General features: G+C 37.2%; 1 protein-coding gene across 3 annotated transcripts in view; it reads right to left on the bottom strand.

Moving 5' to 3' along the window:
• Positions 1-5275: 5275 nt before the first annotated feature.
• Positions 5276-26527, bottom strand: part of Hrb87F (Heterogeneous nuclear ribonucleoprotein at 87F) — a 53844-nt gene continuing 32592 nt past the window's right edge. For 2 of the 3 annotated variants that reach the window (XM_083128134.1, XM_083128155.1), the window contains one exon: positions 19864-19973. In XM_083128134.1, coding sequence (XP_082984260.1) covers positions 19879-19973 — 95 coding nt within the window. In that variant the 3' untranslated portion in view covers positions 19864-19878. Of the gene's footprint in view, positions 6399-12767; positions 12882-19863; positions 19974-26527 lie in introns of those variants that run through there. The other variant, XM_083128145.1, reaches the window with a different exon arrangement.

Raw genomic sequence — 26527 nt, 5'->3', positions numbered from 1 at the left:
GCACTCTTTGACACTGTGCAGTGCAGGTGTATCCAGTGTCAGGGTGGTGCAAGGAAATTACGTTCAACCAACTAGACAGAAAGCTGTGTTGAAGTTCAGGAGATTCAACAAATGCCTGTCTGCTGCTTTAAACTGTCATTTGATTAGTTAGAACGCACCACGTGACCATACACCACACTTGCACCAGTCCGGAAGGTGGTGCAGACACCAAATACAATACTTGAATCTAAATCAACGAACTAGACGACTCTTGTGTTGCACCGTGCAACCAACTAGATGCCTCGGTCCAAAGAGAGACAAAAAGTGCAGCCAACTAGACTGAGCTCGGAAATCGATGAAAAATAATATTTTTTTCCTAGACCTTGGAGACAAAGCTAAGCCTGCCAGTAATGCGTTCTCCTTCAATTAGAACCCGGAAACGTTATTTTGCATTTTCCACCCTTTTTAGGTTTCTTTTGCTTCTTCCCTGTTGTTTTGTGAATTTTATATGCATTTGCTACAATAACTTACATATTTAAATTTCTTAACATGGTATTATTTTAGCAAATACACCATTAATCGTAAATATTGTCAATGCAAAAGCACAATATAATTTTAAATGAAAGTCGTAAATTCATTTTTCCTCCAGCAAATTTAAAATACTTTTCAGTGAAGCTTACTTTGACGTTTCATCTGGGGCAAGTTAGGATATACATTTATTCCATACATATCTTTTCCACACTTCAGTTACCGTTATTCTGTCTACTCCAACCTATAAGATGATCTGGTTCAACATCTACAAAATGCCTGTTCCGGTTTTATTTTCGAACTGAAATATAGGAGTCACTCTACACAGATCTTAATGAGCTCAAGCTAATTGACTGACGAAAGGTACACAACCGTAATTTACACCAGGAGAACCAGCTAATCTCTCAAGCAGATTCTCAGTGCTTTTTGATTCTCAAAGTCCCAATTACTTGCTCACCTTCATAACCTAAATATCTATTCAAAATCTTTCGGTTTCCACTTCCCATCTTTCAAAATTCGTTGTTCCTCACAGTCCAGAGGGCATCTTCAGGATGATTTTTAGAGCATGAGGGAGAGTTTCCACAAGGCTCTCCCCTCAGTGGCAGAAGCGAGAACTGTTGTCAACTTAATTCATTTGGAGCCAGATCTGACTTTCTCGTCCACTTGTTTGACTGAACTGGGGTGCCTGTTCTCCTATGATGCCATCACTGGCTCCAGCCCACATAGACTAACTCTTCCCATAAACATACATTTGCACATGATATTGTTATATTGTGGATGCATCGTCCCACACCTCTTACCTCCGCAGCTACTTTTTATAGCACCGAGGCTGACATAATATTGTTATCTGGGAATAATTTATTTTTGATTTCATAGGACCATCGGTGGATTACTGAGATTGGTGATGCTGCCAGATCTAGGTGGCGAAAACTAAGAATAAATTGTCATCACTTTCAAGTTAACAGTAATAGTTGGAAAAGTCAAAAACTCCATAAGGAATACACGAGATTCTGTAAACAGTAATTCATTATATTTTTGCAGATCACATCTTGCTTAATAATCAACTTAAAAAATCACTTCCACTTGCAACATGGGGGAAAAATTCATATTCTCTCGGATAATTTTTTTTAGTAGTACTGCCCATTCCTATGATATTGAAATAAATGTGCAGCTGGAGAGCAAAACTGTCACTCTTCACCTTAAGATGCAAGTAGCATTTTATTACTAGGCACAATCCCCAGTTTCCATAAAATCAATCCATTCAATTGCTCTGTGGAACAAGTTATCTATTGCCAATTGTGCAACCTCGCAACCCATGCAAATCAATAGGTTTATGTTAAAAACAATTCAGCAGCTTGATGGTTCAAGTATTTCAAAGCAAATTGCACTTAAAAATTTGCATACTTTTGCATAATCCTTCTTCTGCTAACGATTATTTCAAATTTGTGGTTTGCAAACATTACAAAACTTTGTTGAAAATTGATTCAAAACATCAGTTTCACTTGTTGCTGAGAGCTTTGCTATTTTATACATTTCTTTAATAATAATAATAATTGTAATTACAGAAAAAACTAAATTTGGTTTTCATTAAACACAACAACTTTGTGTATAACACAATCACTTTTGTTGTATAAAACACAAGAGCTTATCAGCCACAATCAAGATTAAGGGATGAATACATACCTGCACTTGTTGTAGCCCAGGTTGTGTTAGACCTCCACAAGTTGGTACACAAAGAAAGTTTCCAACTGTAAAGTTAAATGTACATTTATGATAATTTTGTTGTATACGAGTGTGTGCTGAAGGCAGCATCCTGGGAATATTTGAATTATATGGCTCACCTTTAACCATAAGTTGAACTGCATGCTTTGCGATAGATTATTTTAATAATGAAAGAGGCAGATTCACTTATTCGCCTTCTTGGTAGTTGATTTCTATACAGTTAGAAGTAAACATTACTACTTCACAGTACATAGAACTATGCCACTTAAGACTTTGAAAAGTTAGTTCACTAAAATGTACCTAGGATTTTGGTCACTGAAAAATGAAAAACACTGGCTTATTTCCTAGGGTATTTAGAATTTAGAATTCATCGACTTTCTAACTTGTCTGACAATCATTAGGGCAGTTAGCATCTGGAAGATCACTACATTTTTGCTAAACATGCACACTCAGAATACCACTTAACCAAGTTTTTGAGTATTAACTTCACACGTAAAGGTGAGTTTGTATGAAATACTTGATATGTACTGACTAATAATAGGCAGACAATTCTTCTAAAAGTCATGATTATACAGTGCTTAATACATAATAAAATGTAGTAATATATTGTTCCCGATAACTAACAAAAGACTCCCAGAAAATTACAAGAAAGGGATAAATATTAACTACTACTTTATTGTAGTAAATTTCTAAATGCTAAAATGCAGTTCAAAATATGAGCCCTTTTACTACAGTATTTACTATGCAATTTCTACTGTAACTACCAGTAAAACTCAGTATACCAACCTGCAATATATACTTGGTCCAAAAAAAATCTACATTTCTTGCTTGTCCTGCTTTTATTTGGTTTAAAAACCTACTTTTACTGTACTACTACAAAAATGTTTATTTTCTAGAATAAGAATAAATTTTCATGACTTTTCCAGCATTTTCAGACTGATCAACATCCTGATTCATGAAGGATACTGAAGATTGATGCATTGGGGAGGGATGGGGTTCTTATTAGATAAAACTGTTGGAACTTACATTAAAAAAAAAAGTATCACAACAGCCAATGATGACCAGGGCCTACCTACAGACTGGCAGTTTCACTCCCACCTGCTGAGATGGGAGATCATCCAACAATGACTTGCGGTCAGCATAATGAACCCCCCCAGTCGTTGCCCTAGGCTTCCATGAGCAGGTTACGCTACTCATTTGTAGTTCCCCAATTACCTCACAATGAAGGATGGCCACCACTCTTCTTTGCTATTTTTAACACAAACTTTCATAGTTGGAAACATGAGTGGTGAACAAAGTACAGTCAACATATTTGGAAATAGTGTTTCTTATATGACGTATTGATATGCAAATGGTTAGAAGTTTCTAATCTTCCTTAAGAATGAAAAACACACTGCAAGAAGGTATAGAAATTACGGCTTCATTGCAATCTCATCATGTAGGTTGGAATTAATCTTGGGCAAATACGCTGTATACAGAAACAAACTAGTGGAACACTGACGCGAGTGTACGACACATTTAACAAAGTTCTATTTTCATTTTTGTTTTTCTACATCTCTGGGTTCATGACTACAAGGATGAATCATCCGATCAATACACATCTTACTCAGGATCCAAACAAACGATCTCTAGAGGCATGCATATTTAGTTTTTGACTAAAACACTATGAAATAACATCTTGAATTGTTAATTTGTCTGAAAGGTGCATTTTCCTTCCCTGTCTCGTCACGAAATGATATGAACTGAACTGCAAAATATACTCACAAAATTTTGAGTTTATTTACAGACAACACTTTCTGAAGAGTGAATTATCCTGCTGTAAATATTTGAGAATGTGCTATTGGAAGGGATATGTTTATTTCGTGCAATAAGTGTAGTTTAGGATTATATTCACAGTTTTAAAACCAAAATGTCATTTTATATACTGCCTTCCATCCAATTTTTCACCGCCATAACACCAAAATTTTATTTTATTTACTGCTTTTCAACCCGAAATTCCCTGGTTTTGTACAGCTATTTTGATTTTTTATTTACCAAAAATGTGCCTTTAACGATTATTTACCAAAAATGTGCCTTTAACGATCTCCAATGTCACAACGATGTACCAACACAGGGGCACGAGCAGGAACACATCTATAGTCACTTGGAAGATATATGCTAATGGTACTAAACCTGACCTGCGTAACCTAGTCATGCATACATCCAATAGCATAAAGAAAACTTAACTTGCCTAACCTAATCATATGTTTATGTCTGCTATTAGGTGTATATGTGAGAAGGTTAGGCACATCAGTTTTGGTGCTGTTAAGATATATCTGCAAGCTGCTAATCACAGAGGTGTCTGCAACATTAAGTTCTGGTAGAGAGTTCTCACTGTAAAGTCAAAAACCGAGCTCTTCTAGTTTCCTGAGATTGTAATTCTGGCAGCAATGAAAAGAAAATTAATTTTAAAAAAAGGGTTTAGCTCGGGGGAGCAATTTCCACAATTAGGTTTCTGCACATTATTCTTCATAGTTCTAACTGAAGCATTTACAAAGGCACTGTATACTTCACCATATAAAAAAATATGTTGATGGGTATAAACTAAATTCTTTACACAGCATGAATATATCTACTCCTGTTGCTTTGCATACAATTTGCATCAAGGTCTCAGTTTTGTGAATGAACAAGCAAATATTATGGAAGAAAATAATCATCTCATCTCTCATGGTTCTCAATAAACTTGGTTATAAGAAATCTACCTGGTCCATTTATTTAGGTAGAAAATGATTTTACTCTCACTTACCAATCAAACAATTGAAATTTTCTTTATGCCTGCAACGCTTACAGAAATCTAAGATATTCATTCCTTTATGCACAATGTTTGAGTGTCAGGTGATTAAAACAATGGTAAACTGCCCAATTGCTGTTGAAAAAACTAACGGATCTGTGATGCATGGAGTTAAAAATCGAGAAAATTACACTGCTCAAGCTGTCTCCTAAACTACAACCTAGATCCTAGTTTGTAATATTTACATTTGGTATGCAATGAAATAACACAAATCAATTAGTGCTGGAAAAGAATATTCCCTTTATTGCCTGAAATAAACCAATGTTTGTATTTTTAACCTATTACAGCTGATAAAACTTAATGACATGTTAATTGCAAGAATCAGTAAATATGCATGTGCATGTCCACACATAAAATCTCAGGAGAGGGAATTGAATACCAATTACGCAAACTCATAAAACTCTTCATAAATAAATAAAACCAGACTATACAATTTAGAACGTCTTTTGGAGACAACTGCCTCTACAACTACTGAGAATTACAAGCATTAATTCCTTCATAACCTGACAATTCACTAACTACAGCTTTTCTTTTTAATCCACTAGTGTCATTTTCTTCAGCATATTACACATTTGCACACACACAAATGAGAAAAATTCAAATTGAATCATTGGGTAAATATCCAGCACAAGTATAGATATATATATATATGTATGTATATCTTTTTGATGTTACAAGTTTCTAAAAGTATTGTTGTGTCCATAACATAAAATAGAAATGAAGGTTATGTACTCTTGACACTGAAAACATGAGAAACAAAACTGAACTTTTCATTAGTGGCCTCAAAACTGTAATCCCTACAAGCTTAATAAGTTACATTAATAATCATATCAATTTATAAATTCTGACGAGATTGTGTAAAATATGAAAAATTGTGTGAACACTAACATTTGTGGTTACATATTCCTGTCACACGTGAACAAACAAGCGTAAAATACTGGATGCACGAAAACAGAACTCAAAAAGTGTCTCACAAAACGGAAAGGAATAATTAAAAACTCAGTAATCTCTTCTATCATAGCCCACAATCATCTATACACCTGCCTATAATGTCTCAATGTTAATACTAAGAACTACCCTATCAAGAAATGTTAAAATTAATACTTGAAAAAAATTTTGCACGTTGATGAAATGGTCGAACACTGATCACAACACACATCCTGAATTAGAGTCTTCGTCTCACTACAGCTTGAGGCCTACTGTTGGTCCTATTCCTGGTCCAGACTGAAGTATTGGAGGTGGGAAAAACTATCTGGCTATCTGGTGTCTGACTAGCCTGCTTTTAACCTGTCTGCCCTGCCCACCTGACTGTTGTTTATCGCTTGTTATCAATAGGTACCTAAGGTTTAAAAATGCACAAAAAGTTAGTACAGAATTTATACTGAACTATATGTAATTACACTAATCTCATACCTTAGCTACTTCTGTCTCCAATGTAATTAACGGCAAAAATAGTCTGTATAAATACTTTATAAAGATTAATTCAAGATGTTAATTTAGACTAACCTATTCAAGTTTAATCACATTGGACAAAACTAACTAGACTGACTATCTTCACTATCTGTAACACAACCTAGTAAGTTTAAACTATCATACATCAACTTCTAAAATCTTCAACCTCACAGAGTTATCAAAAACTAACAATGTCCCTCAACATTAAAAGATAATGCAATGAATTAAAGTGAGTTTATTGTGTTCACTGTAAAAAAAAAACTGCTCTCCATTGAATATATTATTTTTGATGTGCGGCACTGGTAAAAAGCCACCTTGTATGCGACTACTAATCCTGATACAATTGAGAATACGTGCACTTACAGAAAAATCCTTTCACATGAAATGTGTAGTATGTACTAAAGGTGTAATCAAGTCAGGATCCTTTGGCAATTAATATTCCACATTCAATTTACATTAGGGATTTTGAAAGTTCAGATTTTACTGCCAGAACACAAATATTAGAATAATCACGGAACAACAACTTATTGCTAAATACTAGTTTTTCAAGATATTAATTTCTTCACAGAAAAAAAAGTAAATATTTCCGACAGTACTAGCAACAGAAGCTAGTCTGTAGAGCATCTGATTGCTATGTGGGAGACCCAGGTTTGATTCCCAAGGTGGGTAACCTAAGGTTGCAATTTTTCCGGCCTTGTCCCTACTGAAATTGGTTCTCGAGCTCACCCATTTGAGGTACCTGATGCCAACCAGAGCATGGTGCTGATCACATCACTTCCAAAATGGCCAAGATGGAGTATGTGCATGGCCCTACCCCCAAATCCTAAAAGTACCTTCATGGCACGGTGCTATATATGCAGGCAGAACTTTACCTACCTTACTAGCAAATATGCTATGTTTGAATGCAAAGCGAAATTCATCATTTGTAGAATTTGCAGAATCAATGCACTGAATGGTTTGGTAGGATTTTAATACATTTTTTTTTTTAAAAAAAAAAATATGATGTAAGAAACAGTAAAAATTAATTACTTCATAGTCACCACTTGCTGCTGGATTGCAATACTGAAAATATCCTCATTCATCCCAGAGGGATCCAGATATCGAGTGAGATTTACAACCTTCAGAACAGAGAGAATGTATGGCAAGAAAGGTCTTTCTCCTTAATTCAAAAATGTATCTAATATTTTAGAGGGAACTAATATATTCAGGGTTTAAAGTGTCACTATTCAAAGTTACAATTCATGGATGACATCAGCTTAGTCCTAGATGACAAATCTTACAATCTCTGAAAAATAAAATAAGGTTACTTCCAAGCAAAAACTCTCCTCTTGTTTAGATACAGAAATACTGTACAAAGAGTTTCCTCATATTTCCGAGTGAATACTACAGTAAGGTACATTAGAATACTTCAATTTCGGCAGTTCATGTACTTCAGTCTTTCAATCAGAAATAATTTATATCAAGCATAATCCATAGTAAGGTATTTACTGTCAAATTAAAAATTATAGATACTCAAGTTTGGACTCCCAATTAAAAATTAACCAGTAGAACTACATAAAAACTAGTTACATCAAAGCTCATATTTTGTGCATGTGCGAATTACTCACTTTGTGAAACATTAAGTATTTAATAAAATACGGTGGAAGCGGCCCCGGCGCCTACCCAGCGTCGAATAACATGGGTACCTGGGGGAAACCCTGGGGGGTAAAGGCAGTCAGGGGCGTGATGCTGATCACATCACCCCCACTCACGACCGGATCAAGGAAGTGTGGGGCGTTACCCCCACACCCCCTATACGCCTTCATGGCGTGGTGCTATGCACAGGGGAATACTTTACTTTACCACAAGCAGTTTACTTACGTTATGTGAGTATGTTCAGTTTACAAAACAATGTTTCGGGAGTCGACTGCTCCCTTCTTCAGGTTACTTCCTTGGCTTGCATTATCGCTTCTTGCCACGTAAAATTAGTGTAGAACAAGGAATAAGGTATTAGGTTTCACTTTGGTAAAAAAGGTTGCTAAAAACGTGCCCATGCCTTGATAAAACTTCCATGACCCTTTCATTCTTCATAAAAACCACCGAAAGTATTTAAAAGTCAAAACTTAAATTTTTAAAAAACTTAGAACGGTAAAATCACACTCTCATCGTTTGCCTGTGTAGCATCCGATTTTCTTTCTTGCAGAATGCCTGAAGTGCCACGATTCTATTCCCCTTCTGCGTGACTCCTCTCCCCTCCGCCGAAATCTTACGTCATTTTCAACTTGAAATCACGTGTCTCCTGAACAGCACGGATTACACCCGGCGTGACATGAAATCCTATTTTTTAATATTTTTTTTTGTTGCTTACCTCCCACCTTATAAACATCTTCATCCACATTTCATCTAGGTTCTCATCATCTCCATTTAGTTTATTATTCCTATCTTTGCATATATTAGCAGCCTCATATAAGTTTGTTTATTTGTTTTCATTTCTAATTACCTCAGTTTTCATCATTTTATGTTCTTCAATAATGTGTTCGGAGGGGAGGGAAGTCACGCAGGGGGGAATAGAATCTAGGAACTTCCTGCATTCTGCAAGAAAGAAAACCGGATGCTATACGGGCGAACAAGGAGTGTGTTTTTACCGTTCGAAGTTGTTAAAAATTTTGAAGTTTTATCAAGGCATGGGCACGTTTTTAGCAACTTTTTTTTTTTTTTTTTTTTACCAAAGTGAAACCTAATACCTTATTCCTTGTTCTACACTAATTTGACGCGGCAAGAGGCGATAACGCGAGCCAAGGACGAAGTCGACTCCCGAATCATTGTTTTGTAAACAGAACACTCTCGCATAACGTAAGTAAACTGCTTGTGGTATTTTATTAAATACTTATTGTTACATCAAAATTTAGCTTATTCAATTCTGCTTTAATCTATGATAACCAAATTTTGATTGCTTGATTTATTTGGTGTTTTAAATCCACTTTATGCACAGCAAGGCTAATTGGGACTGGACCTACAGTTTAAAGTGAAATCTGAACCACTATGTGCCTCCACCGGGTATTGAACCTGGGACCCCTCGATTACAATGAGACGATGCTACCACTGTGCCATTGGGGAGGTCCCGTAACCATTTTTTTCTTTCTCTTTTTTTTATCATCGTGGAAAAAAGGGGCATTTTTTTTTTACTTTTGCAAACGATCGCTTTCTTTGAAATTTTATAAATCAAAAAAGAGTGTTCCGATCGTGATGAAATTTTAGCAAGATGCAGGCAAAAAGGTTTTAAACACAATTCTTAATCTTCAGATTTTTAAAATTTCGCAAAAAATTATCCTTATCAATTATGCAAAACAACTTTTGTTTTGTATTGGGAAGTCCTACAAATACATTATTGGTATTTTTTTGAAGATCTTTGGATCTGTTTTAAAAATCCATCACCATTGTCAATTCATGTTCCAGTATAGATATCACATGATTTTCATTCCCTTTTAAGAAAAAAAGGGGGGGGGTAAAATATTGGTGAACATGCGATATGTAAGCTATTACGTGATTTGCTGCACAATTAAGAGCCTGACAAAAATGACGCAAGTTGTATTGCTTTCCGGATGTTCCGTTATTTGTAGAGAAATGAATAAGCATGACCAAAAGACAAATTCTAACGTTGTGTGTCCGATATGTGAACGGTTGGTGCAGAAAAAAAGCTGTTCTCAGGAAGATCAGTTCTGATAAAAACTTGTGGCATTCCCCAACTTCACTGTAGGACTAATATGAAAGGTTATGAAAAGGGAACAGACACATTACGTAAATGTATTATAATTAGAACTAACAGACTTCTCAGGAAAATGGAGGGGAGGGGAAGTACATTGACCCCTTTGGGATGATTCAGTTTTTGAACCAAAATATTATGGTCTCCCTATTTCAACATTATGATAACCCACCAAGCCATACAGTATTTGTTGTGGAGAAATTCTTTGCCAAGAAAATGCTAAACCATTTTTACCGGTAATCTGGCTGAGTGACTTTGGCTGTTCTCTACTTGAACTAGCATCCTATCTAGGTACACAATTCACTATCTTTCCAATGAAAATCTACATGTATGTAAAGTCCTTTAGGTTCAATTTCTAAAGAATGTTGATGCCTTTATTTAACTGTCATGACTCTTCACAGCTGACATACTCCTTGTTACCTCAATTTCAATTTTAAAATCAAAATTAAGTATTTAATATTTAAATCGTGTAAAAAATATATAACAGATTTAGCTTTTTGGACTCTTATTCAGATAAGTACTGCATAAAGCAAGAGTTCAGTAAGGTAGCATAAAGTCATCTAGTATGGCAAACCTCAACTTCACGCACTAAACTAATTAATTCTATGGTTTATACTGTGCAAATGATTATGGCACACACTAAATTCAGTCTCTAAATATGCTGAAGGAAAATAGAAAACTTTCAGCATATTGTGAAGGCATCCATACACTATTCTAGGCAGTAAGTACATTACATATATGTAAATTAGAAATCGAAAACATTTTAATATCCTATCCATTTCATTTTAAAAAAGAAAGATGATATTCAAATAAATAATACTTCACTGTAGTAAAAGGAAGACATTCTCTATCCATCACACAGACATCCTGGCAAATTTTACATAGGCCTGTGGCTCAAAAACTTATAATGCAAGATGTCATTGTAATATTGGAAGGCTGTAACATGAGACATGCCACTTTACAGTGGTCTTGTGCCTTAATTGCTTAAAAATTCTGAACACAACAGTCCCTCATGCAAAAATTAAGTATCTCCATTTATGATGACAATTGAATTTCCAACAAAGTTTTTTTTCTTCCAATCATGTACATGTTACGACTTCTATGTAATTATCCTACATTTGCACTTGATAGCCAATGAGCAGATTAAATTAACAGCACCTAAAAGTAAATAATGATTATTTTCTCACTTAATAAAATAGACAAACTGATAAAAGGGGAAAATTGGTAACAAGTTTCTAATCACTTTGCAGCGTCGCAACTGATTTTGTTCCTTTTTATCAAGCTGTGTGTTTTTATTAAGTGAGCGTTGCCAACTCATAGTGCAAGAAGGCCTTACAAATAGTCAGCAGTTTTCATGGTAAATTCTATGAAAGAATGCCTTAATTACTTACACTGCAACTAGATTATGTATGATCTGAAAGGAAGGAAGGGCTAAAAAAAACAGTGGTCACAACGTGGGTGTAGCCCCATTTACTTCAACACTAGGATATTTATGTTTGAATGCCTGATATGGACACATACCAGATACTTTAAGAATCCGGATCATCAGTATGGAGACTGTCATTTCAGTAGCACACCCGAATTCTATCCAATGTTCTGGCACACAACGCGTTGCAAGTGTCATTATCTAAATAAGAGGCTCTGAAGATTACCCAGCTCCCATTATACAACTTCCAAGAACTCTCGACCTCATCTCTGGGGGGTTCAATGGCAGCGTCACACAACAAAAGTTACGACCAGCTGTGAAAGACCCCATGGCAAAGAATTCAGCTGCGCTACGAAAATCACCATCTTCATACTGATGTTCTGTACTCTTAAACCATCAGGTATGTGTCCATATCAAGCATTTAACCAAAACCATTGTAGGGTCAAAAATTAAGAAGGGGTTACACCCACGTTGTGACCACTCTGTATGGAGCGTAGGAAATAGCTCAACATTTCAAGGCAGTGGTCCACATCAGCTGCAGATGCAAGACTAACATCATGATAATCCGTGGTGCAACAGACTGCGAGGGCCAGGGCTTACGTACCGCTACAGTCTCACGTGCCTCAGCAGAGGTGGAAGATCATCCAACCAGTTACGGGATGACACGTGATCAGCACGACGATCCCTCAGTCGTTGTCGTAGGTTTCCATGACTGGGTACGCTACTTCTTGGTAGCGCCCCAATTTCCTCACTATGGTGGGTAGCCACCGGTCCCGTACGCAGGCCAGAATCTAAGGGGGAAGGGGGAAAGTTGTTGCACTTCCCCCAGGAGAGACTACCCAGCACGTGACCCATAGCCAGACGACAGACAGAATGGCCATGTGTGGGACACATCTTTAAGCTGAGGGTGCACAGAAGCATTCAGCAAAGAGCAAGAAAATACTGCGCAAGAGGCTCTCTGTGGCTAGTTGCCAAACCTCTATTTACCAAGCAATAAAATAAAGATCACTCCTGGGCATGATACCATTCACGTAACAGCAAGCTATACTTTAAAGCTAAATAAGTATAAAAAGATACCGCAATCTCACCAAAGTTCTCTCTTTCGATACATCTGCAAGGTACAAGTAGTGTTTAGTATCGTCTTCCTCCTCCAAATCCACCTGAGGAGCCAAAACCACTGCCACCGCCGCCACCACCACCGCCTGGAATAACATTCAGAAATTAAATCGTTGGGAGGAAAGTTAAATCTAGTTCTACATGTAAACAAACAATCAAGGAAAATTATACAAGCTAGTGTGTGTGTGTGAAAACCACAAAATGAGTGGTTCCAACTTCACAACTTGTAGAGCAAATGTGAGGGTCGGTCAGTGGAAAACAGGTCACCTTGTACATCTCGACGTGTGGATGCCACAGTTTTGGTTTCACCAAAATCTGACCACAGACCATAAACTCTTTCGCGTGGGAATGGCACTGGAGATGCCCCCCAATGCAACCAAGAAGGCAGTGATTTGCTCTGTCGAATTGCCAGGGGGGACGAATCTGTATGAACCGGAAACCAAGCGGCAAAGTCAGCATTGGAAGCAGCCCCACTGAAAAAAATTGAAGGCTATGCAGAGATCCCACGGTCACGTGCTCCTCGACCACAAGGGGCCCTTGCTTGTAGATTCTTGCGAGAAAGGTGCAACTGTTACTGGCATGCAGTATACAGAACTTTGATGCAGCTACGTCAGGCCATCAAAACCAGGTGTGCCGTCATCTGAGGTGGTGGTGTTGCATGAAAATGCACATCCACATAGAGCCAATGCTGTCCAGGACCTATTACACAGATTTTGGTGGGAAACACTCCAGCACCAACCTTATAGCCTGGACATAACCACATGTGAATATGCCATCTTTGGTGACCTGAAACCGGCACTGCATGGCTGCCGGTTCAAATTGGATGCTGAGATGAAGGATGGAGCAAGTGATTGGTTGTTGTAGCAACTGCCCAGCTTCTACAGGGATGCCATTGACCTACTGCCAGGATGGTGGGACAAATGCCTCAACACCTACAGGGATTAAGTTTTAATATGTGCACTAGTTTCCCAGTTACACAGGGTGGCCTGTTTTTCACTGATTGACCCTTATATATTACGTCGTTCGTAAAGTAAGTTCCACTGATGAATACCGTGGCGCTGCAAGCGGGGCAGTGTGAATGCGCATGCGCCTTGTGTAGCCACAACCTTGATGAAGTGCAGACGTCAGTCTGAGGCAGGTTGGTCAGGATAGTAGTGCGTTGTTGATATGTTTCAGACAATCCAAACTCCCGCCACGTGTGAGGTGCGATCCGTGATCCGTTTTCTGGATGCACGTAATGTTCCAGCTGCGGAGATCCACCGTCAGATTTGTGAGGTGTATGGAGAAGGAATAATGAGTGCTTCAATGGTAAGAAGATGGGTGAGACAGTTTCGTGGTGGACGGGTTAGTGTTCATGATGCAGAACGAAGTGGTCGACCGTCTGTTGTGAATCCCAATTTGGTTCGTTTAGTGGAAGAGCAGATTAGGGAGAACAGACGATTCACTTTGTCTGAGCTGTCATTAGAGTTTCCACAAATCTCCAGAACTGTGCTGTATGAAATTGTGACAGTGAATTTGAAATTTCGCAAATTCTGTAACCGTTGGGTCCCTCACCAGCTCTCCGAAAATGCCAAAAAGGAAAGAATGGGAAGTGCATTAGAGTTTTTGAAACGGTATAGTGAGGAGGGGGAAGAGTTGTTGGATCGGATTGTGACTGGAGACGAGACATGGGTTTTGCATGAAACCCCAGAACAGAAACGAAGCACCATGGAGTGGAGGCACTCTGCGTCACCGCGGAAAACGCAACCAAAACCAAAGCTTACAAACAAAAAAAATCATGTGCACTGTGTTTTGGGATAGGCATGGAGTATTGCTTGTGGAATTTATGGAGCGTGGACAACACATCAATGCCGAAACCTATTGTGTGACACTTCAAAACATGCGTCGTGCAATCCAAAACAAACGACGTGGCATGCTCAGTCGGGGTGTCATTCTCCTCCAAGACAATCCTTGTCCGCATGTGGCAAATGCAACTCAGGAACTCCTGACGACCTTCCATTGGGAAAAACTACCACACACCCCTTACAGTCCTGATCTTGCCCCATCTGATTTTCATTTGTTCCTCCACCTTAAGGCATTCCTTGCTGGAAAACATTATGGTACTGACGAAGAACTGAAACGTGCAGTTTCCCAATGGTTCTCCATTCAGGCGGAAACGTTCTATGATAGGGGTATAACGAACTTGGTATCTCGCTATGATGCGTGCTTGAATTCTTATGGCGATTATGTGTGAATGTTGTACCATGTATATATTCTCATCCCTATAAAGGTCGTGATATTACTATTTATATTTTTCATTTTATTGCATGGTGGAACTTACTTTCCGAACGACGTTATATATTCATTAAAGCCTTCACTATTCCAGAGCAGTATTTCAAATATTAATTAAAATATTTACAGGCATTTAACAAACTTGGTGTTTGCATCTGTGGGGCTTTAGAATTTTAATCAAAATGTTTTTCATAGAACATGTGTCCGAAATGGTTGCGTGTATGACTGAATATAAGTAGCTCACTGATCTATAACATTAAGCAGACAGCTTTGCTTAAAAATATTCCTATTCACACATACTCTTAGTTTATGTCTCTTCTCTGGCTGAACATTGAGGAGGAAGAATGGAGAATTGATGAACAAACAATAAAACATTCATACATTACCACCCCAACATGGAGCTTGCCACAGGAAATATAAATATTTCACCTTTTGCTACACAATATTAGAAGATTTAACAGAAATAATGCATTTTGGAAAATTACCACAATATGTGGAACTCCACAAAAGTTTTTTACAGCATTTTTTTTGTGACCAGGATACTTGGTCTGTGGGACAAGCATCTATTGGTATTTTTGGTTAAATCTGAAACAATCCTTTTTAATATGGATACCACCAATTGACGAACATGGATTCAGTACTAAGTTTACTAATTACAGCAGTAGTATAATAAAATTTGTGTGAAGAAATAATTTCATGCATTACATCACAAGACAAAATAGAACATGCTGGCATAAGATCGAAAATTGCAAAAGGTAAATATTGTTATAATCAATATACAGAATAATTCAAAATGAATGGTGAAACATTACACAGTTATTATGATGTTACTATTTATTTATAATTGGGGAAAAAAGAGACGTGGTAGTATATAAATACGGAGAAAATAGTACTCACTTTTATCCGCGAAGCTGTTTTTTTTTAATTAGTTCTTTTTCGATTAATTTCAGTGGCCACTGCTACCATCCTTGTTGGAACTTGCTGTACTGTTGCTTGGCGTGCGTATTTTGTTTGTATTTCTCTGGCTGCCGCTAGGTGCGCTGTTGTTAACTGTGCGTCTGCTATTTCTACAGCAATTTCCAACGAGGATGGTGGCAGTGGTAATTGAAATTATTCGAAAAAGAAAGAAAAAACAGCTTCACGGATAAAAGTGAGTACTAGTTTCTCCGTATTTACTATTTATGATAGAAAATCAGACAAGGCATCAATATAAAGAAAAATTCTGGAAGTTTTACTCACACTATAAAGATTCAACATGGGAATAAAGTACATGCTATGCACAAGACAAAGTTGTAGTCACCGGTTTTGAAGGCACTAACAATTCAGTTTTAACTTTGGCAAATCTTTCGGAAAGGTGAAACACATGCATTACTACTGAAACATCTTTCCACCATTGTGATTGAATCAGTTCTGAATAGCTCCAACACACACTATGCCATCTAGTGGTTATTAGCCATTTTGCATCACTGGTGATCCTGGTGGAGCATCAGCTAACAATAAGCCCACTAAGTGGGAATAAAACTTCCAGCGTTTTGATGCCTTGTCTGATTTTCTGTCATAAATAGTAACGTCATAATATCTGTGTAGTGTAAAGTTGCACCATTCATTTTGAATTACTCTGCACTACTCCCATTATATACCATGTACTTAAAAACTAAATGTCATTAACATGAATGGAAACCAAGCACATTATATGCTGGCACATGACACCAAAAAATCCTAGGTTTTATATCGTATATTAAAAATTAGAAGTGTTAGGCAGTTTCACAATAACACACATTTCTGAATTAAAACTTTCATTGTGACAAAGGCCAACATAAATCATAAAAGAAAAATGTCAAAAATACTTGAAACGCTGGAAAAATACCATATGCAATATTCCAAGTTTCACAGATACTGTGAAAATTAGCTCATATCGTGCGCGCGCACACACACACACACACACACACACACACACACACACACACACACACAATACAACAAATAAAATGAGGTACCAAAAATTTTGCAACACCTATTTGTGTGACTCGTTCATTTTAGCACATTACAGATATATACACCATTTATTGGAGAATGAAATTGATGATAATGGACATTTGAACATACAAACTGTGCAATGTTTTTAAACATGCTGCTGCATGGAATGCACTACAAAGAAAATACACCGGAACCAGATTTTACAGTTTCCCATATTTTAAGTTCTTCCAGCATGTTCCCCTGAAAAACATAAAACTGAGGTTCCACTGTACCAGTATTACATAGAAAGTATCAACACAGAAAAATGCTGGTTAGTTAGAAATGATTTTCAGTAGTTAAAGGTCATTACAAATTGCTGCATAGCAATGTAATAACTTATGTAAGATAATCTCTCTTAGGTGGCTATTCATTTACTCCTCTTTGTAAATCACTCTCAATTTCTCCCCTGCTAATAGGGGTGACATCATGAACAAATTTTAACCCTTACTGTCAGTATCTGCTTCTAATCCGCTACAAAAAAAAAATCACAAAATATAGTCAGCTATGTTTGTTCACACTGCACCTACACAGTGTAGATATTGCCACTTTTACAAAAAAAACAAGGATAGGATCTTTTTGTAACACTAATATTAAACTTTCTCATCACAAAAAGACTTCCATGATTTTGCTGCTTTGTCAGTATATGGATAGGTACTAGGTTAGGAAAAATGATAGAATGAATGCCTTGTTTTTAACTGAACTGAGAAGTCCATCATGACATTGGGAAGTTGTCGTGTACCCCCAATATGAAGAAAAAAAATACTAACTGCAATCACCCAGTGGCCATCAGCCATCACAGTCCAGCCTGGAAGCTTAAAGAGTGGCAAACTACTACATGTCTGATGTGCATGGAGACAGTGGTGAACGAAACCAATCAAAATAAATAAAAAGGTTCGTATATATGTGAATATAGTGTACAGTAGCTATAGTAACAACTTTCCAGCACTGCACTGAAACCATTCAAGTCACTACAAGCTTTAAGTAGACAATAGAATGCAAAATGATAAGACTGAAAAAATTCAACTATCAATATTACGAATAACTAAATCCGGATAAAATGAAATTAGGTGGCCGCGGTGGCTCAGTCGGTAACACGTCTGACTACCATGCTAAAGGTCCCAGGTTCGATCCCCGGCCGGTTCAAATCCGGAAACTTTTCTAACGATGGAAGCGGCCCCGGCGGCCACCCAGCGTCGAATAACATGGGTACCTGGGGGAAACCCTGGGGGGTAAAGGCGGTCAGGGGCGTGATGCTGATCACATCACCCCCACTCACGACCGGATCAAGAAAGTGTGGGGCGTTACCCCCGCACCCCCTATACGCCTTCATGGCATGGTGCTATGCACAGGGGAGCACTTTACCTTTTTTTAATGAAATTTGTCACTTTCCATTTTTAGGGCATGTCGACATGTACTTTATTATTTACTCATTTCCATATTTCTGGTATACAGATTCTCAACTAATCAGTCATCCATTTGTGCTGCATATCAGCTTTACTCATTTTCCACACATTCTTTAAAAGTTTACCTTTTTTTTTTACTCAATTCAGTATAAATGCACAAAGTAATCAGTCAAAAAAAAGTTCATCACTTGGCCTGCCACACCCCTTCTTCATTCACATGTTGAAGGATGAGGCAGATGGAAGCAAGCAGTCTAGGATGTGGGCTTATGACTTTCGTTCGATTATTTTTCAATGCGGGACATTTATGCAAGGATATGGCTTCAAACTTTATTTGGTAATCATTTCCTTAATTTCAGAAACTACTTATAATAGTATGAATTAACCTGGTTTACTGCCATACCAGAATAACAGCGGTTCAGATATTTGGATTATTCACATATGAAATCTGGATAAATGCCACTTTCTTTTCCATTCAAGAAATATTCATGAACACATACATATCATGCCGAACATAATAACAGTAGGTAAGGTGCATGTCACTAAAAACAGTAGAGAAGTATGAACATGCATAGACAATCTCCTTAACACAAAGCCTGTGTGAAAAATTTGTATAGAATTCTTTAAACAGCACTAGAATAAAAACACAATGAACATGTGCAAAGCAACACACAAGAGTTCCTTACAACATGCAACCTATCATTGTGAGGTACATATTTCTAAATCAAAGTGAAACTGTAAGGCACATACAATTTACATGCATGATTTATATTCATGATGGATGCAGTAAACGTGGTCTAAGTATTACCCATGAAGTTTTGTGTTTCCGCACTGCACAATTGTATAGTTTTTTCAGATTAATTTTGAAGTCACACCAAGGGTACGACGACATCTGGAGCAGAGATGATAGTGTGTCACTTCTTTGTTAGTTCCTGGGTGGTGACGTGCTACCATCTCTGCTCCAGATGTCGTACCCTTAGTGAATGAACGCAGTGAGACTTCCAAATTAATCGAAAAAACTATACAACTGTGCAATGCGGAAACACACAACTTCAAGTATGTAACACTAATTTTAATTCATTTAAAGCTTTGACAGACCGAAACCAAATGTAAAAATAAATGCTCTCCCTTTATCTTGAAGATACTCCACTCCACACTTAAATAATTCTGTTCCCAAATAAAGAGATCTATTCTGAAACTATATCTGGTTTTGCACATATTTCAGTTGATACTTCTTTATCCTATTTTTTGTAATTCCTAATCTTGGCATTAACTGGAGAGCAAAAGCTCCATACCCTTTTTATCACTTGAGCCTCTGTGGTATTTCTTCTATAAATAAGACTAGATATAAAATATGTCCTAATATCTTCTTGTTCTTATAAAATTCATTGAAAAATTACACCTTACCCATTCTTCTAGGATTTTTGTAGCTTTCATTTCTCTCATTTTGTCTACCACCTCTACGAGACCTGTCTTTCCCTTCGTCCCTTTCTAGAGAAAAGCACAGAGGTTATTAATACACAAAATTTAACTTGGTTCTGAAATTTCAGATGAGCTGGAATCAATGTCTAAGTCAAAGTAATGCGATAGTAAGGGGAGGATTTTTTTTTGTAGAAATTAAATTTAAACAACATACCTTTCAGTGGTGTCTTGCATTTACTCTAACATTTCAAACAATGGACAATTTTTTTAGTAGAAATTCTTCACATAAAATTACATATGTAAGTCAGTCACAAACGTTTATTATAAAAATACTAAGGGTTCTTATCTTTCAACAATCTCCACCAAACTATGATGCTCTTGACTGTCAGCTTGAATCATCTCCACGTACAGTTGGCATTGTAACACTGAGCTGCCCAAACACACCACATCTGCTAAGAGGGTCACTATTTATATTTTGAGCCTAACAATGAAAAAACAGGAATTTGGCATTGAAAACTGCTTTATTGTTTTTCGAAGTATTCTCACTTTTGCATTTGTTCGAACCATTTGTCAAAGCAGTTTTTCCAATCTTATTGAGACACCTCCATAATATGGTTTTTGAACGCATCAACGGCATCTTCCGCCGGCGAAAATCGTTGTCCACGCAATTTATTCTTGACATTCGGGAACAAGAAGTAGTCATTGGGTGCCAAATCAGGACTGTACGGCGGATGACCCATCAATTCGATTTTTTGTCTGTTCATAAAGTCGGTTGCTAGACGAGATGTGTGACAGCTGGCATTGTCTTGATGAAGAATGATCAGACGGTGTTTGTTTGTTTGAAGACCTCTGGCAAACAAATTGTTGTGTACCATTCAGAGTTGACCGTTCTACGTTCCTCTAAAGGCACAGTTGCCACATGACCAGTTTTCCCGAAAAAAACAGGCAACCATTTGTTTTGATGTGATTCGAGCGCGAACAACTTTTGTTGGATTGGGTTCATCTTGAAACACCCATACAGTCAACTGCTGTTTACGTTCTGGCTCATATGCATATATCCATGATTCGTCACCTGTTACAATCTTATATATGTCTTTTGAAGCACCACGATTGTATTTATTGAGCATTTGTTTGCACCAATTGATGCAAGCGTCTTTTTGAGTTTTGTCAAATTGTGTGGGATCCAATGAAAACATACCTTTCTCACAGCTAAATGATCATGTAATATTTTATATATGCTGGTGGAACTAATGCCTATGGTTGCCTCAATCTCACAGTATTTCACATGATGATCTTGCAGCATTACGTTTTGCACAGCATCAATGTTTTCTTGAACAACAACTGATTTTGGACGACCTTTGCGAATCTCGTCGGTGAGCGAATGGAGGCCACGATTAAATTCATTATACCAGCGTTTCGTTTCACAATGGCAAAGGATGGGGCTTCATCGCCAAATGTGGAAGTAAGTTGATCGATGCACTCTTGTCTTGATAATCCATGTCGAAAATCTTAAAAAATCATCGCACAAAAATGTTCACAAGTTAATTCCATTTTATTGTTGTCCCGCAATCTCCAAGGCAACATAAACAACACAAATAAAGCTATTGACAAAACATTTGAAGTACGTTATGGTCAATAATGCCAGACGATTCCGTGCAAACGTCAAATCGCACGTAACTTCAATCAGTGTTGCCAAGGCTCAAAATATAAATAGTGACCCTCGTATCAAGCTGGATTGTGCTGCCACCTAATGACACTGTTAGAAACTACTCGCTACTATTTTCAGTTATCCCACATCAGTTTGTGGCCTATTTACTGACTACCCTCGTACATATTACAATGGTTACTATGCACTACTTAAAAAAGGAGCATAAACTTTTGACACTATGTGTCAGTGTTATTTAGGATCAATTTAATACTGTGCAAAGTTTCCCTGTGAAATTTGTTATTGCTCTCTGAAGACCAATGTTTACTGATTGAAATGTTGATTGAATTCATGGCTACACCATAGCGTAGGTCGCTAAAATTTCATTTTTACAAATTAATGTGGTAATATGAATGATTGCGAAGAACTTTCTTGCATGTTTTATTCAGCACTGAATCAACAATACCATATTTTTCCTGCTCTGCTCATAGTATTACAGCAACATAAAATTACTCTGAATTCTTGCAAATATTTTAATGAAATTTATCCACAAGATTTGCTATAAATATTTTTAACTTTCTATATTGAGACTGAAAACACATGAAGTATTGCCATGTCACTTAATTATGTAAAAAATAACCACTTACTCCATACTCTAGCGTTATAGGCTGACATAGGAGTAACAGTGTATGAAAAAAAAATTGCCATCAAATATTCTACTAAACATATCAATTTTAAAATTCTGCAATTATGTTATTTTTTTAAATTACAGGTATTTACACTAAAGTGAATGCCCAAATATGAAGCTATTTTTCTGAGCAAGTTAAATTCATAGCACAAACCATTCAAATTCACTTTGCATACAAATATGTCATGGCAACTACATTTTTCTAATTGCAACTATATTTTTTCTCAAAGTTTAACGGCTGTACACTGGGATCCACAAGTATTGATCAGGAAATTGTCCATGACTATTTTCATTAATCAGGGTGGCTACAGACAAGCAGAAATGAAATTCCCTGACTTTTCTAGGACAAATTTTGCATTTTTTTCCCTGACAATTTTGAACTAAATCCATGTATTTGTACATGGAAAATAAACTCATACAGCTCTGGTACGGGCTGTATTAAGTCTCTATATTAGCTTACAAGAAATTGACTAATTTCTCTATGATTTATATTTGTTCTGAAAAATAGTGAATTTGAAAAAAATATTACAATTCACAAGCTAGGGAGGGATTTTTACAGGGATTTTCTAATTTGCAAACAGGCTTAAATAAAATATTTCATTATTTTTAAAGTAATGACTAAATGAGATTAGAGTAAATTAGTTGTTTTTAACGGAGACATTTTGTAATTTCTCATTGTGCTAAGCCTTTCTCGTTATTAAATGTTGATATTTTGCTTGCAAGAACCATGACTGCAAATTTATTTTCGAAGCATTAACGTTTGTATCCTACCTCTCTTTCTATCTAAAGCAATCAAACAACTTAATCCATGCACACATGATTACACATGATTGAGATATTGGTATGTTGAATTCGCGGCTTGTTTGATGTGAACATAGCAACATGCAAGTCCGCTTGGCATATAAAACCCTAAAATATCTTAAACCTGCTTCTCGGGACTAAACGTTCTGAAAGTGAAGCAATGGAATTGTACAATACAAAGTGTTATACTACCTTACATTATGAATGAGACTTCTGTTTCAGTACAAACATTCACAGTATAACCAAGTACCATGAAAATGACAAAATGCTGTTACCTATATTGCTGGGCAAAAAGTGTGTATGTGTATATACAACTTTTATATACATAATATTAAAAACTTAACGCAAGCAATTTATAGTAGAGAATCTACTCCACTGCAGAGCCATCTGAATTTACTAATCCGACAGGATAAGGTAGGAACATCCTGTTAATAGCAGCATCTGTAAGTTTATATATCAGGCACGTCCAGAAAGCAAGTTACGATATCATTGGAAAGCTGCACTAGTGGTTGGAGCATGATATGCACATGCAGATAGAAAGAGGTGGTGTGTGTCTGTAATATGGTGTAGTCGCATTGTTGTGAAGGGAGTCTATTTAAGAACAGTGTTATACCAGGGCCAAGCTATCTTCTGGCTGTATTCACAGCCCACGTTATTTTGGTTAAATTCTGTTTCCCTACTGGTAGCTGTAGGGAGGAGGGATTCTAAGGTTGCTGATTGTTCCTCAAAGAGGGGGTAGGCCTAATTGGCTGTTTGACTGCAAGTTCCTTCGTAGATAGAAGTGACAACATCAGGTCACTGCCATAAAGACGGGTCCCGTGCCAGGAGTTAGCTTGGTTGATTTGCTTTATTTTACTTCGTCTTTTGTGCCACATTTGGCTAATTTGTGAAGATGGGAATGAGTGATGACTAGAGGCACATAATTTTGGTAAATAAAAAAGCAAAATTTTGGTATAGAAACTGAGTCAATTTCGGGTTCAAAAGCGGTAAATAAAATAAAATATCTGTTATAGCGGTGAAAAATTGGATCAAAAGTGGTACATAAAAAGACATTTTGGTTTTATAATTGTGAATATAATCCTAAATTTGATTTAAAAACTACACTTATTCCACAGAATTAACATTTCACTTCTAATAGCCCATTTATGTAGTTATCCGAGTATTAAGTTTATTTCTGTGTAAAGGAGTCAATTTTTGTTTCTCCAATATTAACATCAGAATTAATCATTTTTCCAGGAATTGCATAACTCTCAGGATAATTCAGACCTCGGGTGCTGCGTTGGTGAATAAACCCTAAATTTCGTGTTTAAGAGTTAATTTCGCTTTTTGCAGTTCATTTCGCAAAATGAACTCGCACCTTTCAAAAACATGAAAAATTAACACTACAATGTGGTTTTTCAAATTTCGTTTTTTCGTCAAAAACGAAATATGCATGCCCCTAGTGATGACATGATGAATGGACACTCACAAACATCCATGCCCAGGCTGGGATTCGAACCCGGGACCCCTGGTGTTGTAGTGTGATCACCTCTCTGCTAAGGGGGTCGGCAGTAGTTAGCTTGGCTCTACTCTACGAGAAAGATGGCAGTTCTCCCATACTGACTGCATGCTGTAATCAGATTTTTGCATGCTCAGAAGCGAATGCCGGCACATATTTACTGCAACTTGTGACAGGTGAAAGTGACAGTATGGTCAGACGATGGTGCAGATAATTCATGGAAGGCAGCGCAATCATGATCGACCCCACACACCTGGGCTCTTTTGCATCACTTCAAGTGGAAGCTCTAACCCCACGTGCTACGACTCATCTCTTCCTTCAGCTTAAGCGGTTCCTGGCAGGACAAACGTTTTGACAGTAACGCTGCTGTACAGATGGTTCCGCTTTTTGGAGGCAGACACATGACATGGTCATACAAAATTTAGTGCCACACTAAAACAAATACCTGAAGAACGGTGATGAATATCGAAAAGTAAGATATGGGTAACTGTAATTAATGCAATAAAATGTCAATTATTACCGAAGTTTGTGTTTTCATTTATGACTAATTGGAATGTGCTTTCTGGACCATCCTCGTATAAAGCTTTAGCCTGTTTAATAAAAGCAGACAAAGTGAAAATTCAGTAGAGCTGGCAGAGGAACATTGATTACTGATTAAAGAGAGATGTTTTTAGGATTGAGAGCATGAAAGTTTGTCTTGATGAAATGTTATACTACATCAGACCGAAAAAAAAAAAATAGATGCATAAGAGCACCAAGCAGTGTTTTTATGCCATATTGTCGCAATTAGACATTAGTCAGATTTAAGTAAGTCTTGAAGCTTTCCTGGCGATGAATGATGAAAAGATTCTCTCAGGCTATCAACCAGGTGAGTTGTGGAAAAGATCCTAAGCTTTCAAGAGCTAATGTGTCTCATCTTCAGGAACTTCTCCACAACTCACCTGGTTGATAGCCCGAGAGAATCTTTTCATAAGTCAGATTTATCCGATAAAAATCACATGCATCAATGGAGCCTAAATATTTGGCAGATCAAATGTCGTTCCACGGTATATGACATAAAAATCTGGTTGGATAAAAGCACTCATTCGATTCAATGTTCATTCAGAATGTCCACACAAGGCCGGACATCTTTCAGACGGTACCAGAGTGGGTGCACCCTTCTGGTCGACAGGTCCGATCTCTTATAGCTCCCATAGACACGACAAAAAATATGTCAATACATTTCACAGGTTCATCAAACGTGTCTGCCTCGCTGGAAATGTCTCCTCCCCAACTTTCATCTCTTGTTTCTGGCACCGTGATAGTGTCCAATGCACAATACAGACCTAAAAGTTTACACCAAAGGCTTGGCAAGATCATTTCCCATTCAAGTGCAGTGCTTGTTAAAATCAAATGCCTGGCAGGTTCATTGCATCACATAGCATCTACAGTTCAATGAAGAAACATTTGTCAGTCAGGACAAAATTCCCTGACTTTTTATGACATCTTTAATTCCCAGACTTCCAGGTCTGTCGCCACCTTGTTAATTCTTCTATTGCATTCGCCATGTTTTTAAGGACTGGCTTCTTATGAATGGTGGTGTAGAAAGAAGTTGCCTGCACCGTGAAGCCCTCATTTCAGAAAACAAAGGCAAATATTGCAATGGAGAATTTGCTTTGTAATACTTATGCACCCCACTGTACCGCAATATGATCATATGTCCCGGAGAAAGTGCACCCACAGTATGTGAACACATCACTAAGATGGCAGTGGTAATTCATTGTTGAGTCAATCGCCATGACCAATGAGAACAGCGTTTGTGTATCAAAATAGCTGTTCGTTGGGGAAGAAATGCCAGCAAATGAATAGTGTTCTGCACCTCTTTTCTTCCTTCAATGCTAATGTATGCCTCCTGACTTGTGAACACACATGGCACCATGCTACCTTCAAGCTACCAAGCTTTCTATAATTTTTCTTAGGCGAGTTTTCAAAATTATCGCAACTGACTGCGA

This window comes from Lepisma saccharinum, chromosome 1 (genome assembly GCF_977018435.1).
Source record: "Lepisma saccharinum chromosome 1, izLepSacc3.1, whole genome shotgun sequence".
In the NCBI taxonomy this organism is placed as follows: domain Eukaryota; kingdom Metazoa; phylum Arthropoda; class Insecta; order Zygentoma; family Lepismatidae; genus Lepisma; species Lepisma saccharinum.
The sequence above is the reverse complement of the archived record's forward strand: the minus strand, read 5'-3'. Positions and strand labels throughout refer to the sequence as shown.